A 13,708-nucleotide genomic window follows, 5' to 3' on the forward strand; every position below is an offset into this window, starting at 1 on the left:
TTTTAGTTAATTTTTTAGAGTTGAGATTCTTTTTAGATTGGGACTAAAAAATTTGTTTGGTAAATTTTTTTTTTTATTTTTTTGACTTTTGTGAGAAAAAAAATAAAATGATCATGATTTAGATGTGATATTTTATCTTATTAATTTATTTAGTCGATTTTATTTTTTATGTTTTTTTAATCCCAACTAGAACCAAACAAAGCCCATGGAAAGTCAGATGGGTTGGGTACGATGCTGTGTCCTGTGAAGCTAAAATGGCGTCGGTTAGTTTATTTTCAAAAAAAAATTCACTTGAATTGAAACTGCTTCATTTTAGGGCAAATTACATATATCCCCCTTGAAGTTTAGTAAAATTACAGATATCTCCTGAGGTTTGAGAAATTACAGATACCCCTGAAGGTTATATTTGCATAATAAATTAGGGGACAAATTGTTATAAAAATATAAACTTCAGGGGGCAATTTGTTGTAAAAATATAAATTTCAGGGGGTATCTGTAATTTTCAAAACCTCAGAGAAGTATCTGTAATTTAGTTAAATCTCGAGGGAGGTATATGTAATTTGCCCTTCATTTTATAATTGGGGAAAAACAAAAGATCACACCATTAAAAAATTAAATGGGTTTGATTAGTTTTTTTTTTTCAAAAAATAAAATTAAAAAAAAGGAGAATAAAGGTTTGTATGGAGATTTGAGTTCTACAATGCTTTTATTTATCTCAAAATCACTTCTATATAAAAATAAATTTTAAAAACAAACCAATGTACAAACAGGACCACTTAAAACGATTTTTTTTTTAAAACTTTAGATTTATTTATAAAAATCGCATTTAAAGAGTAAGAATTTTGATATTATTTTTTAAAAAATCACTCCGAACAAAGAAGAAAAAATTGTTACTTTGTTAGCTGGATTCCAAACACCGCATCACTCTACATACAATTTGTTGACTTTTTGGCTTTTGAAGGTTAATGATGTAAATTTAAACGGGTCAGCAAGGGTCAATTAGTCATTATAGAATATTAATTGCCAACCAATTATCAGACGATTGTGTTATAGTTCTTTCAACCTCAATGAAGAGAACTTTTACTGGTGGTTTGTTTAGGAGAAATTAATAAATTACAACAAGTGAAGAACAATTTCAGAATCTGAATTTCATTAAGTAAATGAAAACTTACAATGATCTGACCCAGCATTGTAGAGGTTCACAGCAACAAACTATTTGAAACTACTCATAGGAAATGAAGTGCAGTATAGGAATTGAAGTGCAAAAATGTAAAGAACTGTAAAACAGGAAAGAAATATGAAGTAAATAAACTGATTTTTGGATCTGAGTCTGGGTCTTCATTCTGGAGCATTCCTTGCTATTTATACTTCTCAGTGGTAACCGTCGAAAATGCCCTCCCATGATTGCTGAACATGCTCTCTCACAATCAGTCCCACTACGCTACTCTTGCAGTTAGGCTTCCCTCTTAATTTTGAATTTAAACTTTATGGGTAACCGTTAGGTCACATCATCTTATATCTCTCGATTGTTCTAGTGTTATGCAGATCCATTATTACCAATACGAACTGCCATATGTTTGACTTTGGTTGACAATTTGTATTAACTCCTCAAATTGCCCCCTTCGTGCCACGTGTTGAATTGTGCTTGACTTTTACAAATTATACAACCAACATTACCTCCCGTACTAATATACCCAATACTTGGTGATATTAGTGAACTAGTGCAATCCACCCACACTACAACAAAATTGAATTTTTACGACTTGCAATGCATGTCGTAAAAACTCTTTCACGGTATACACACAAATGCCGTTATATGACATGCCGTGAAAAGTTGAGTGTCTTTTCCGACATACAGGTAAAGTTGTAAAAAGTAATAAATTAAACATTAATGACATACTTTGTATGTTGTATATAATTTTTTACGACATTTTTGTCATGCCATAAATCATTATACTTTCCATGGCATAATTTTGCATGCCGTAGAAGGTTATTTTTAATATATTTATTGCATACTTCGTATGCCGTATATAATATTTTACAGTATTTTCTTGCATGTCATAAATCATCACACTTTTCACAACATAATTTTGTATGTCGTAGGTGATTTTTAATATATTTATGACATACTTTGTATGCCATATATAATCTTTTACGACATTTTTTTGCATGTCATAAATTATTACACTTTTCATGACATAATTTTATTTGCTGTAGAAGATTATTTTTAATATATAATATATATACAGGAATATAACCTTACCTAACAGTATGTAGACAGTAACTTATAAAATGCAACATGTTAACAAACTAAGCAGAAGCAACAACTATGAAGTACGCAAAAAAATCCAATATCCATACACCTAACAACATGCATACTACCTTTCATCCTCAACTTCTATCATATCAAGTTGATAACAATCTCAAACATACAATTATGCAGAGCTCAATTTACAAAACTAAAACAATTAAAATAAAATATATGCATAAAATAAAATAGAAAATGAAAACCAACATGATTAAAACGATTTCATAGTAACCATACTTCATACTCAATTTACAAAACTACTTGAATCACTCTTAAATTTATCATTTCATCCTTTAATCGTGCATAACCTTTACGACTCATGGTGTGTAAGAGGGTTTGCTTTTTTCTCATTGCCCTAAATCTTTTACTCTTTGCCTACATATACAAAAGAAGAATGCCATAATTTATATGATTAATAATTCATAATTGAATCACTATGAGAAAATTTGGCGGTCTAATTAGTTCATAAAAATTAGAGAGTTTCTATTCGGAAACTTACCTTAAATTCTTTGGAAGCTCGTTGTTTCACAAATGCTTTCCATTCAATCATTTCTACATTATCAGGTTTGGTGAGGACAATATTGTGTGAGGACAATATTGTAGTTGTAGTGTCTAGGGATGATTGATCAGCTCTCCTTCTCAATCCACACTTATTAAGCCATATTTTCACATGTGTAGCAAGCTTCCTTCGTGAAAGAAACAGGTAGGGCCTTCTCAGAACCTTATCCAACAACAAAATATTCTTTGGTATTCTATACAACTTCTAAAACAACTTTCCAAATATTAGAAGTGAAATTTGTTACCTGTTATTGCATGCATTATCAATTTAGCATAATGTGAATCCAAAGCACTGAAGGGAACGTATACATAAATGGATAAATAAATATATGCATAAATGCATTCTTGTGGGAGAAAATAGAAAGCAATCTAACCTTTTTTGTTGCAGCTTGTTCAATTAGTGCACAGCCCAGATCAAGTTTGTTATTAGTAACAAGTTGCACAGCTTGTTCAAGTTCACTTGCAATATTTAAACCCTGAAGCAAATTCCTAAGCTGACTTGATATGAGCCACATAAGGGTTCCTATCAGTAATCACACAATCATTGTCAAACACCAGGTAACAAAGGTAGACAAACATAAGATTCTAATCAGATAGGAATGCTATATTTTCGGATAACAAAACAGGACAATAGAACAACAAAAGAGATCTACAGTTTGAGATGAAACCTTGTATGTTACATGAGCTAAACTTCCAGCCAAACTGGCAACCATCAAGTGTGCTGCATTACGTATGCGTGTCTCATCTAACTCTATGGCATAATCCTACAATTGCGTTGTTATTCTTTAGTAAGAAAGCAACTACTAACAATTTTTCCTATGCATGAAATAGTAATAATAATACTATCATATAGATGAAATAATAATAATAATAATAATAATAATAATAATAATAATAATAATAATAATAATAATAATAAGACTTTTAAAACAAGTTCTTTTATTGTTTGAGTTGCTATAAAAGCACTGCGCTACACAATGCCAGATACTATCTCTTTGATAGCTCTATCCATAGGTGCGCAGAGAGTCAAATATAACTTAGAAATCAATATGAAGCACATGATGGATTGTACATAACAATAATAGACTCAATAGAGAGAGAATTTAGTCCAAAACAAGTTTTTGCTTGTATTTTATAAGAACACCTCATTATTTAAGTTTTAAACACCTAAAGTTGAGGTCCACAGCTAAGAGCATTGACAACATGCAATGCGGTCAAGTCTGAAAAAATTCTACACTCACCTCATGGTTCAGGGGCTTCCAGAGAAGGTCATTGCTAGCTGTAACAGCCATTTGACCAACGCACACAACCAACAAATCATCAACTTCCTTTATAGATGGTATACTCGTATATTCTTCCAAAGAAGCTGGCAGTTCTGCAGCTAGCTGTGAGACAATGGGTTTCAACAGGACCTGTAGAAACAAAATTAATTTCAATTATAAGAAAACGGCAGACGAGGGACACGAAGAAAGCCATGTAGAGTTTCATTTTTAGAGTAAAGGATTTTTTTTTTTTTGTGAATATGCTTTACTCCTTGTAGACTTCACTAGTGAGTTAAATTTTGGGGTCGAGCCTTCCTGATATTCTTGAGTTTTTGTATACAAGTTGTGCCCCATTTGGCACTCTTTCTAATGTATGTTCTGATTAAATATTTTAAAAAAAATAAAAATTGTTTCATTAGTTCTATTATCAATTCTAGAATGGCTCTTCCTTGAGTTGAACAAAAAGCCTCTGCAGTAGTTTTACATTATAACCAACAAGTGCAATACAACTATGTCAACTTTAGTAAACATTGAAGAGGAAAATAACAAACGTTGGACTCCTTGTAGACCATAGTGTGGGGTAACCAACAAATAGACCAAGGTGAAGCTTCCAAAATAACTGTGAGGCACATAAGCAGAGAAGCAACAAAAACTATGATTTAAGTTATTAAGCAAATTTCCTGACAGAAAATTAGAAAACATCTGAATATTGAAATTAATTAATCAAACTGAAGGCCAAACAAGAGACAATTCCCTGAAAATTGTATGTGCATCAGTTCTAGCTACAGTAATTACTTAATTAATACCTGAGTTGCTGTCAAGTATAGTCCGGGCTGGTATGCTGCCTCTTGGCCCATGCCTCTCATTTCTTAGCCAGCAGCTTCAAATGCCCAATCCGGTACCTGAATCATGTCAACCAACACCTGAAAAGAGGCGGAATATGCTTTATGGTATGGACTTCTAGTACACATTACATTGAAAAAAAGGCATAAAACATTGCATTCGTATTGGTCTTTATGTATGCAGTATGCCAAAATACAAAAGCTAGGCATTTTTTATGAAATGCAAATGTTTTGCTATGATGACTTCCCAAATTTTTGGGACTCTTTGTTTTGGTTAATCCTCAAGGAAGACACATAGTGTCCATAAAAGATGTAGCTTCTCTAAAACTTCTAATCTAAGAAATTTCACTTCCGACATGAAGTAGCTCGAATATATTAGTTGAAGACTCAAAATGCATACGAGAAATACAACTTTCCTTTTCTCTGTTGCTCAAAATTTAAAGATCGTCCTTACTACAATACTTGCATGACTCAAAAAGACACTCTTTCCCTTTCAATATTATCCTCTAACTACCTCATTCTTAGTCAATAGCAAACTCAATAATGATATCAATAAAACTTACCCTATATTCTAAAATAGCATTGTGCAATATCAGGGCAGCAAGCTTTTTGCACATGGAAGTTTTTTTTATTTTTTTCTTAATGAGTTTGCATCAGAAAAATCATTAGACTTAAAATTTTACGTCACCCATATGATCTTCATTTAAAAAATAGTACTAACTTCAAAAGTCCAAGATTGGGGGCCTTACAATCCCATACCAGCAGCAAACCCATTATCTACGAACATTGACCCCAAGGTTGATAAGGAGCCAACCTCAACAAATAAAATCAAAGAAATAAGATATTAGAAAGAGATCACTTTTGCTTACAAGAGCAGAGATATCATATGTAGCTGCAAGTCAATAATCAACCTGAGAAAAACATAAATTAGAACACATTTTTCTTTTTTGAATGATTCTTCCTAGCATAAGTCCAAAACATTTTCAATAGATTTATTCAATACTATTGCTAACTAATCCATGGCAATTCAATGTTACATTAACTAGTCAAAATTTGCATCCAAAATTTATTGTTAGGCAATACTAAACAACAAAATAGGAAGTATCACAACAAATCAGAAAAATAGTTAACATCAATTAACCAACCCACATAATTTAATCAAACATCTCATTGATGTACCTATTGTGGAATAAGCTAACATGATCGAAATATGAGAAATTCATCAGAAAACATTTGAGCAAACCAATGCAAAAATCAGTTGAAATCAGACCAAATAGAAATTTATAGTGTTCAATCAAACTAAAATATGGGAAATCAATCGGAAAATTTTCAAACAGAAAGAGGATTCAACTATATGATACAAACAAAATCGATCTATACATTATCCAAAGTGGACTATGTTTTTAATCCCATCTATTATTCAATTCCATTTTACACCTATAATTTCAAATCTAAACAGTAGTAATCAGATGAAGAATTGATGAAACCCTAGCTTCAATTCCTTTGTATACGAGGCTTAGATTACATTAAGCTAAGAAAAATTTCAGGATCCTAGAATTGTGCAGAGCTCATTATTAGAAAACATCAATACACACCAAAATAATCAAAAGCTAAACTAAAACAGGGCAACAATAATAATAGGTGAAGTGAAATTCAAAATCTCAAAAAACAACACTAAAAAAGTCAAGAAAATCTCAAATCTTCGTACAATTAACATCGATCACACTTGCGATTCAAATTCAGATTTTTAAAAGAAGAAAAGTACAAAGCTGAAGATATAATCAAATTGTGAATCAATAATTGAGTAATAGAGTGAACAACGATGAAAAATACTCACAATGGAGATGTCACTGATCAGAATCACGTATTTGAAACTCTCCTTCACCATTCGATGGATTGATTGATTAATTGAAGGAATGATCGATTAAGAGAACACAGAGAGAGGATGCGAGATCGAGAGCAATCGAGGGAGAGAGTTGGGAGATCAAGAGAGAGAGAGAGAGAGAGAGAGAGAGAAAAATCACGTATTGACACATAAAATCAATTTTTTATATGGGAAAGTCTTCTTGTTGCCTTGAACCCCAATCAAACTAATCATTTATAACACTATTCTCCTTTTTTTTTTTCCCTCCAATTTTTGGTAAACTGGTGCGTAATTCATATGTTTATTGAAACATATGATACAAATATATTTAGAGATTTATTTTTATATTTTATTTTTTTGTTTGTATTAAAATCGTAAAATTTTGTTTGGATTATAAATCTGGATAGAAATTTAAAAATACAAAAAGAGAATGTGATTGAAATTTAATTATATTATATTTATATTTTATTTGTTTATTTTTTAGTAATTTTTTAGAGTAGTTAAAGTTGGCTTTTTTATAAAATTATAAATATACTCAAATAAGTTAAAAAAATTAGAGCAATTTGTTTTTTACATTGTCCTCAATTAGAAAAATTTAAGGTAAGAAGCTTGGTTGGAAATTGTTAGTATTTTATATTAAAAAAAATGAGATTGAATTTTTTTTTTTAATAGACGGCATAAAATTATAATATTTTACGACATGAAATGTATGTTGTCTTAAGTACAAATATTTTACGACATATTTTTATATGTCGTGAAATTATACGTTTTTTACGCCATACTTTTGCATGTCATAAAAAAATCTGATTGATTTTGTTTTTGGGTTAGAAGTTTTCACAACATTCATTAGCGTGTTGTGTTAAGTTATAATATTTTACAACATGAAATGCATATTGTCTTAAGTGCAAATATTTTACGACATATTTTTGTAAGTCGTGAAAACATATATTTTTTACAGCATACTGTTGTATGCCATAAATGTATGAATTAACGACTTACATGATATGTATGCTGTTATTAACAAAACATTAGCGGCTTGCAAAAAAAAAAAAAAAATGTCGTAGAATGTACTAACTATGACATGCATTTAATGCATGCCATAAACATAATGCCATAAATAATTAGTTTTGTTGTAGTGCCACGTTCTAGGACATGCATGGACTCTGTGTATTCTGGTAGTATAACCGCTCTTTGAATAATGAAGCAATGAACTTTATTAAATCCTTGTATCTTGTACTTCCATTATTTGAGTAGACGAATAGACTGGTAAATCCCCAATGCCCAATCACACCTTCCCGTTCTCTTACATTGATCGAGCATACGAGATGATTGCATGCCTCGAAAGAATGTTAACGCATTTATTGGTTACACCTATCCGCCTTCATTTATACAAGTCATGGAAGTTTTTGCAAATTACCAACCTTTAGACCAAAAATCTGCCAACTACAAACCTTTGGACCAGGCATTTGCAAAGATAGACCTTGGAAGCGCCTCTTCTGCCCCACCACTCTCTGTATGGGACACATTCGCTTCTTCTTCCTTCAAGTCTACTGGCTGGGAAAGTTGGCCAAAACTTGATGAACCCAAATTAAGGGAGCGGATTCACCATCGATTTGTTGAATTCGATGACCCTCTTTTCATTCCTCTTTGTGCTCGGAGCTCAGTGGTTTACCCTTATGTATCCATTGATCACCAACACAGTCTGGAGGACAACTTGCTTGTGGTGTGGTACACGTCTTCCATGCCAGCGAAGATAGTGTGAACAACTCCTCATCTAGACAAAGAACAGGGATATAATCCATCATTCTTGGCTAAGAAGGCAAAACTTTGCTCTTCTGATTAGCTCAAATGCGTGAATAACCCCCAGTTCCCCTCTTTCTTCGGGATGGTTCCCTCTATACCTCCTCTCCCTCAAAATCCTCATTGGATGGAGGAATTGAAACTTACTCTTTTCGAGAATCAGTTTCTTCCTTCCTACCAACCTCCAGCTCTTCCAACTGCTGCCTTCTCTCACTTGCCTTTCAATGTTCTTGGAGATGAGATTCCTCTCAAGAACTTCCAATGGGCTTGTGATATTATGACACGGGGTCCTGTTCTCAACCCTATCGCCCAGGTAGAACTTCAAACTTTTTTGAACCAACTTTCACTCCGTCTTCACTGGTACAAAATTTCTTTGGATACCAGTGATTCTTGGGACGAAATAACAGCCAACACAGTACAAAGCAGAGAACCTTGTTGAAGAATATAATGACTTCAAGAATAAGGATTCACCGTACTGGGATGATCTCGATATGGATGAAATGGAACAAGGCTTGAAAGAGACAGAATTTGAGGTGAAAGCTGAACAGCTTTTTCACCAAATAAGAGCATACCAGTTGTAACAACCCAATTTTGATAGGATAAAAAGTAGAATAAAGAAAGAACATAAGTTCATTGAACATTGCTAGGTCAAATTTAATGAACTTGTTACTCTTTCTATTCCATATTTTTATGAGATCGAATTTGTAGCCAAATAGGCTTTTCTAATGTAATTACTTACAAATCAATAAAACCAGGGTTTTCTCTCTCTATTTGGCATGATCTGGTTTTATGCTCCAATTTGGCATGATCTGGTTTTATACTCCAATTGGATGCTTGGTTGTATGGTTGATGCGACCTTGCTCCTTACTATGTTCACAAAAAGTTCGAATCAACCAATTTTACTATGAAGCCTAATTTAAGTATTTTCAAAGTGTGGAGTTTTCTCTTAAGGAAGACAATTTTTGTCCTAAGCTTCACATTCTAATTACATAATTAACATAATCTGTATAACCAACAGCTTCGAGTTAACCATTTTTGCGTTGAAATACAGTCCATGTGCTTCGAAGTACGGAAATTTCCCTTAGGAATTATACTGCTTACTCTTAAAGAGTGAGTCCTTTTGGGTTCTTTCACTATTTGGCCAAGTATTGACTTTGTAGTGCTTACTTTCAGAATCCACAACTTTAAACAAGATAGCCATTTTAAAGATTCTTTCGAAGAACATTGCCGTATAAAGATGGTCTAAGAGAATGCTTATAGAACCTTCGAAACCAAGAAGCCTTATCTATTTTCTCTTTTAAGGTATGAACTTCGAAGATCCTAGGAGAAAACAGGGTTCGAAGCCAACTACAGGTTTTCGAAGCCAAGCTGGGCTTTTAAAAATATACTTCCCTTCTACAAGTTACTCCTGAAAGAGACTCTCTATGATGTGGTTTTAAAATCCCTTATGGTATGAAATTAGCGTTTTAATTCCACATAAGTCAAAACCATCAAATGGTTTATTTCGGGTATAACTGACCCATTGGGTTGAATTGGTAATCTTTTGGACAACAAAGGTTAAAAACCCTTTTCCTTCGTGCTTTGCTTATTTACTTGCCCAAAATTTTCCTTCTCACCCCTACTGCTCTTGTTTGTAACTTTCCACTTCTTATCCACCTTCCGCTTTCAACTCTTCGATAATGGCTTCTTCATCTCTAAAAGTGCTAGTTATTGAGCGTGTAAGCCCCTTTGTGACCTTGAGGAGACTCATCAATGAAGAATGTGAGAAATATAGAGCTGGTGAACGGTGTGCTATTGATGGACGCATCCTTATTTCTCGTCATTGTGTTTAAGGAGAGTATGTGCTTGGACCCATTTTCAGGGAGGCCCTTGCTTAGCTCCCTGCCTTATGTCCTCGTCTGGAAGACCGTTGCCTACTCTAAGAGGGTGGGCTTGACTAGGGGAGCTGGAGGTTGAATCAACCCCACCGCTGCTGGCCCACAATGAGACTTGAATGGGATGAATGGTATGATCGAGTTGTCCCTGCTAGGACGCTGGACCATTAGGAACTTTGCCTCATTGATGCCCTTCGACTAGCCAGGTTTTCTATCCCTGAAGACCCTTTCCTCATACCTGCTGCCCTCTGTTTTTGGAATCCATCTTTCAATTTTTTTTCAATTTTGATGTGGCATGATGGCCCCTACCATTCTTGATATATGCCATCTCTTAGGGTTATCTCCCATTGGCACCCCTTTTGGTCTTGATTACCCTGACCTTAATGTGCCTTTTTCCATCCCTTCTTTGAATTCTTCCTTTAGCGATTTTGCATATTCTGAAAACTCAAGAGAGGACCTTGTGTCAGATAGAGAGTTCTTCTCTTTTCTTCTATATTGGCTTTGCAAATTTTTGTTCTGTACATCTTCTTAGAGGATTATGTCTGAGTTTGCTTCCCTTGCTAAGGCCCTTATTTTGGGAAAGAAAATAGCCTTGGCTCCATACGTTTTAGGCCATGTGTATAGAGCCGGCTCTCAATTTTGTGAAAAACCTTTGGATGCTAACCATGGGGGGCCACTCTGGATATTGCAACTTTGGCTTTTTTGCTTATTTCAATGCCTTACACTCTAGGTGCTTAAGATTTTTGGTATCAGACCCTACTTCTTATGGAGTAAAATATGCTAGAGTTTCACTTTACCCTCCCACTTTTTCTTATTACTTTACTTTCTTCCACCACCTCTCAGCTTCCCATCCTTCTCAATCATTTTTTTGTCCCTTCGAAACCAATATTGGCCCAGCCTGGTTAAGGACTTTCTTGGTTGACAGAAATTGTTCCCAACCTCAGCACAAGGACATGTGGGCTTTTATCTTAACTCTAAGGGAGCTCTTAATTGGCACTTTACATCCTCGAGCTTACAAATGCATAGCAGAAGCCTACTGCCCTGCCCAATTTGCCAGGCAATTTGGGCTTACTCAAGCGATCTTTATCCCTCTCTACAGCCAATCTAACCCTAACCTTGCCAGTAAAGAGTTGAGATGCAAAGAACTAGATTGGAGGAAGCAGCCTCCAAATTTATCCAAGACTTGATCGAATTTCAATTCACTCCCTTTATCCTACAAGGTACTGCATTAAAGAGGTACCAGAACTGGTGGACAGCAAATATGGAGGTGCACTTGGCTATTCCCCCTCAGAATCTATTGGTGGGACTAGACTTGCCTTCTCAGGCCAAGCCTAAGGAGACTTGGCTCATCACTCCTTCTATTACTCCTACTATCCCAGCTCCTACTCCTGCTGCCAGAAAGACTGCTCTTGCTGCCTCCCTTCCTCCTCCTAGAGTCACCAGGGCTGCTTTGAAGAGAGGCATGCACTTCTATCTTTCCTTTTTCTTCTCTTTATAATGCCTTGCTTGTCTACTTATGGCTTCTTTTTGATGTAGGGGCTTCACAAATAGACTCTTCTCAAAGGGCTCAAGCCCTAAACATTCTTAAAGACAAGCAACGACAACAACAGAAGAGAAGGAAACATGTGCTTGATCTTGAGGAAGAGGAAGTACCTGAAGAAACATCACTTAAAAGAACGAAGAAAATAATAGTTTCCCCTTTTGATCTCATTGATGACCTTACTCATCAAGCAGCTGCCAAGGCAGTAGAGAGGAAGCAATATAAGGAATTAGTGGTTTTCCAAAGATTTGAGAAAAGTAGGCAGCAACAAATATTAAGGAATGAAGCTGCTGCTGCTGACATACTCCATAGGGAAGCTGCAAGGAGGTAACAAACTGCCAAACATTATGCTTTTCGCAGTTCTTCCACCATTACCACCACTTCCGAGACTGGTAATTTCCTTTGGTTTCGCTAGTAATTTCCTTTTCCAAGTTTTCAGCAATAAAACTTACCATTGCTTCTTATTTTCTGTCTTGCAGTAACAGTTACTCCACCTTCTCCTTTGACAATGGCTTCTTTTGTCTTATTTGAAATTGAAAGGCCATTTGAGGCAGCCTTGAAAAGGAGGAAGAAGATCAACACCGAAGTGCCTTTAAATGCAGAGCCCATCCAGGCAATACTTCCACTTACCAACTCTACACATTTCATACTTTTTTTGAGGCAAGGTATCCCTATTTCTTTATGCCCATGTTTACTTTATCTAACCTTTACCTCAGCCCAATTTACTCTCCCTACAGTCCTGGCTGCTCTTTTATCACCTGAGAAGGCCTGGTTATCACCTCATCAGTGATAGCTGATATTCCTAGAGAAGATACTAGTAGCTTACCAATTTCTTGTCCACCACCATCATCCAGCTCCAGTCCCTCTTCTATTGATCTGTTGGTGGCCAGGACTATAGATACTGCTAGGGACAATTCAACCTTCTCTCTTATCCCTATGCAACCATCTCTTCCAGACCTCTCTGTACCTTTAATGTCAGTGGAAGAGATGGACATTTTTGAAGCCCGACTGGCTAGCCTTTTTAACACACTTTCAACCACCCCAGCAGCCAGCAGTGAAGCTGAGCCATTGGCCCTTGCTGACTCTCTCTTGGAAATTTTTGAGGGCTCTCCAACTATCACTAGAGTTTCTTTGCCTCCATTGGACTTAGGCACTTGTTTGGAATTGCTAACATCATTTTCAAGGATCCTATTCGAAGCCTTGCAAAGACCCATACTTAAGAATAGTTTCCTCCAACGCTACAAAGTTATGGAGCAATCCAACATGGCCATTTCAAGTCACTTATCACAGGCAGCAGCTACCATAGATTTTTATGTCAACATTTGCCACATTGCTAAAGTTGCAGAGGAGAAGCTATTGAAAGACAAGGAATTTGTTTCCCATATACATACTGAGGTATCTGAATTGAAGGGGCAACATTCCTCTGCTTCTCAGTTTCGCATTCAGCTTTTGGAGAAAATGCCCAATTAGAAGAGGAGTTATCAGCAGTTAACTTTGCATTGGATCGAACTGCTACAAAGCTGCAGATTACCAATCAAGGGCTAGCTGACCGTAAGAAAGACATGGCTACAGCCATTCAGTTGTTCCCATCCCTTAGGAGTAGAGAATCAATAACTCTCTGTAAGGAAGAAAATAATAGTTTCCCCCAGGTTTGTCTTCC

The 13,708-nt window shown here is 35.2% G+C and overlaps 1 protein-coding gene across 25 annotated transcripts; it reads right to left on the bottom strand.

The window, feature by feature from the left end:
• Positions 1-1,133: 1,133 nt before the first annotated feature.
• LOC114279891 (uncharacterized) lies at positions 1,134-7,127 on the bottom strand. 25 transcript variants are annotated; one of them, XM_082898382.1, is made up of 8 exons: positions 6,808-7,109; positions 5,840-5,881; positions 4,935-5,051; positions 4,212-4,278; positions 3,535-3,630; positions 3,241-3,389; positions 2,808-3,029; positions 1,134-2,683 (listed from the first exon to the last, which is right to left on the bottom strand). In XM_082898382.1, exons 6-8 carry the CDS (start codon positions 3,379-3,381, stop codon positions 2,558-2,560), a joined length of 489 nt encoding a protein of 162 aa, XP_082754508.1. In that variant the 5' UTR covers positions 3,382-3,389; positions 3,535-3,630; positions 4,212-4,278; positions 4,935-5,051; positions 5,840-5,881; positions 6,808-7,109; the 3' UTR covers positions 1,134-2,557. The 25 variants fall into 25 exon arrangements, 11 of the variants coding, with proteins under 11 accessions (XP_082754508.1, XP_082754502.1, XP_082754506.1 ...); XM_082898376.1 differs by having other exon boundaries at positions 4,108-4,278; XM_082898380.1 differs by lacking the exon at positions 5,840-5,881 and adding an exon at positions 5,720-5,784 and having other exon boundaries at positions 6,808-7,069.
• Positions 7,128-13,708: the final 6,581 nt, after the last annotated feature.

The sequence above is a fragment of the Camellia sinensis genome, chromosome 12 (genome assembly GCF_055761805.1).
Source record: "Camellia sinensis isolate YWXY chromosome 12, ASM5576180v1, whole genome shotgun sequence".
Taxonomy (NCBI): domain Eukaryota; kingdom Viridiplantae; phylum Streptophyta; class Magnoliopsida; order Ericales; family Theaceae; genus Camellia; species Camellia sinensis.

Excerpts from the sequence above, each read along its gene's own strand:
- LOC114279891 (XM_082898379.1), bottom strand. The coding sequence starts at position 3,381 with ATGTGGCTCATATCAAGTCAGCTTAGGAATTTGCTTCAGGGTTTAAAT. Across the intron at positions 3,030-3,240 it reads AACAAGCTGCAACAAAAAAG|GTTCTGAGAAGGCCCTACCT; the intron begins GTTAGATTGCTT and ends TTGTTGGATAAG. Across the intron at positions 2,684-2,807 it reads GAGCTTCCAAAGAATTTAAG|GCAAAGAGTAAAAGATTTAG; the intron begins GTAAGTTTCCGA and ends TTGTATATGTAG.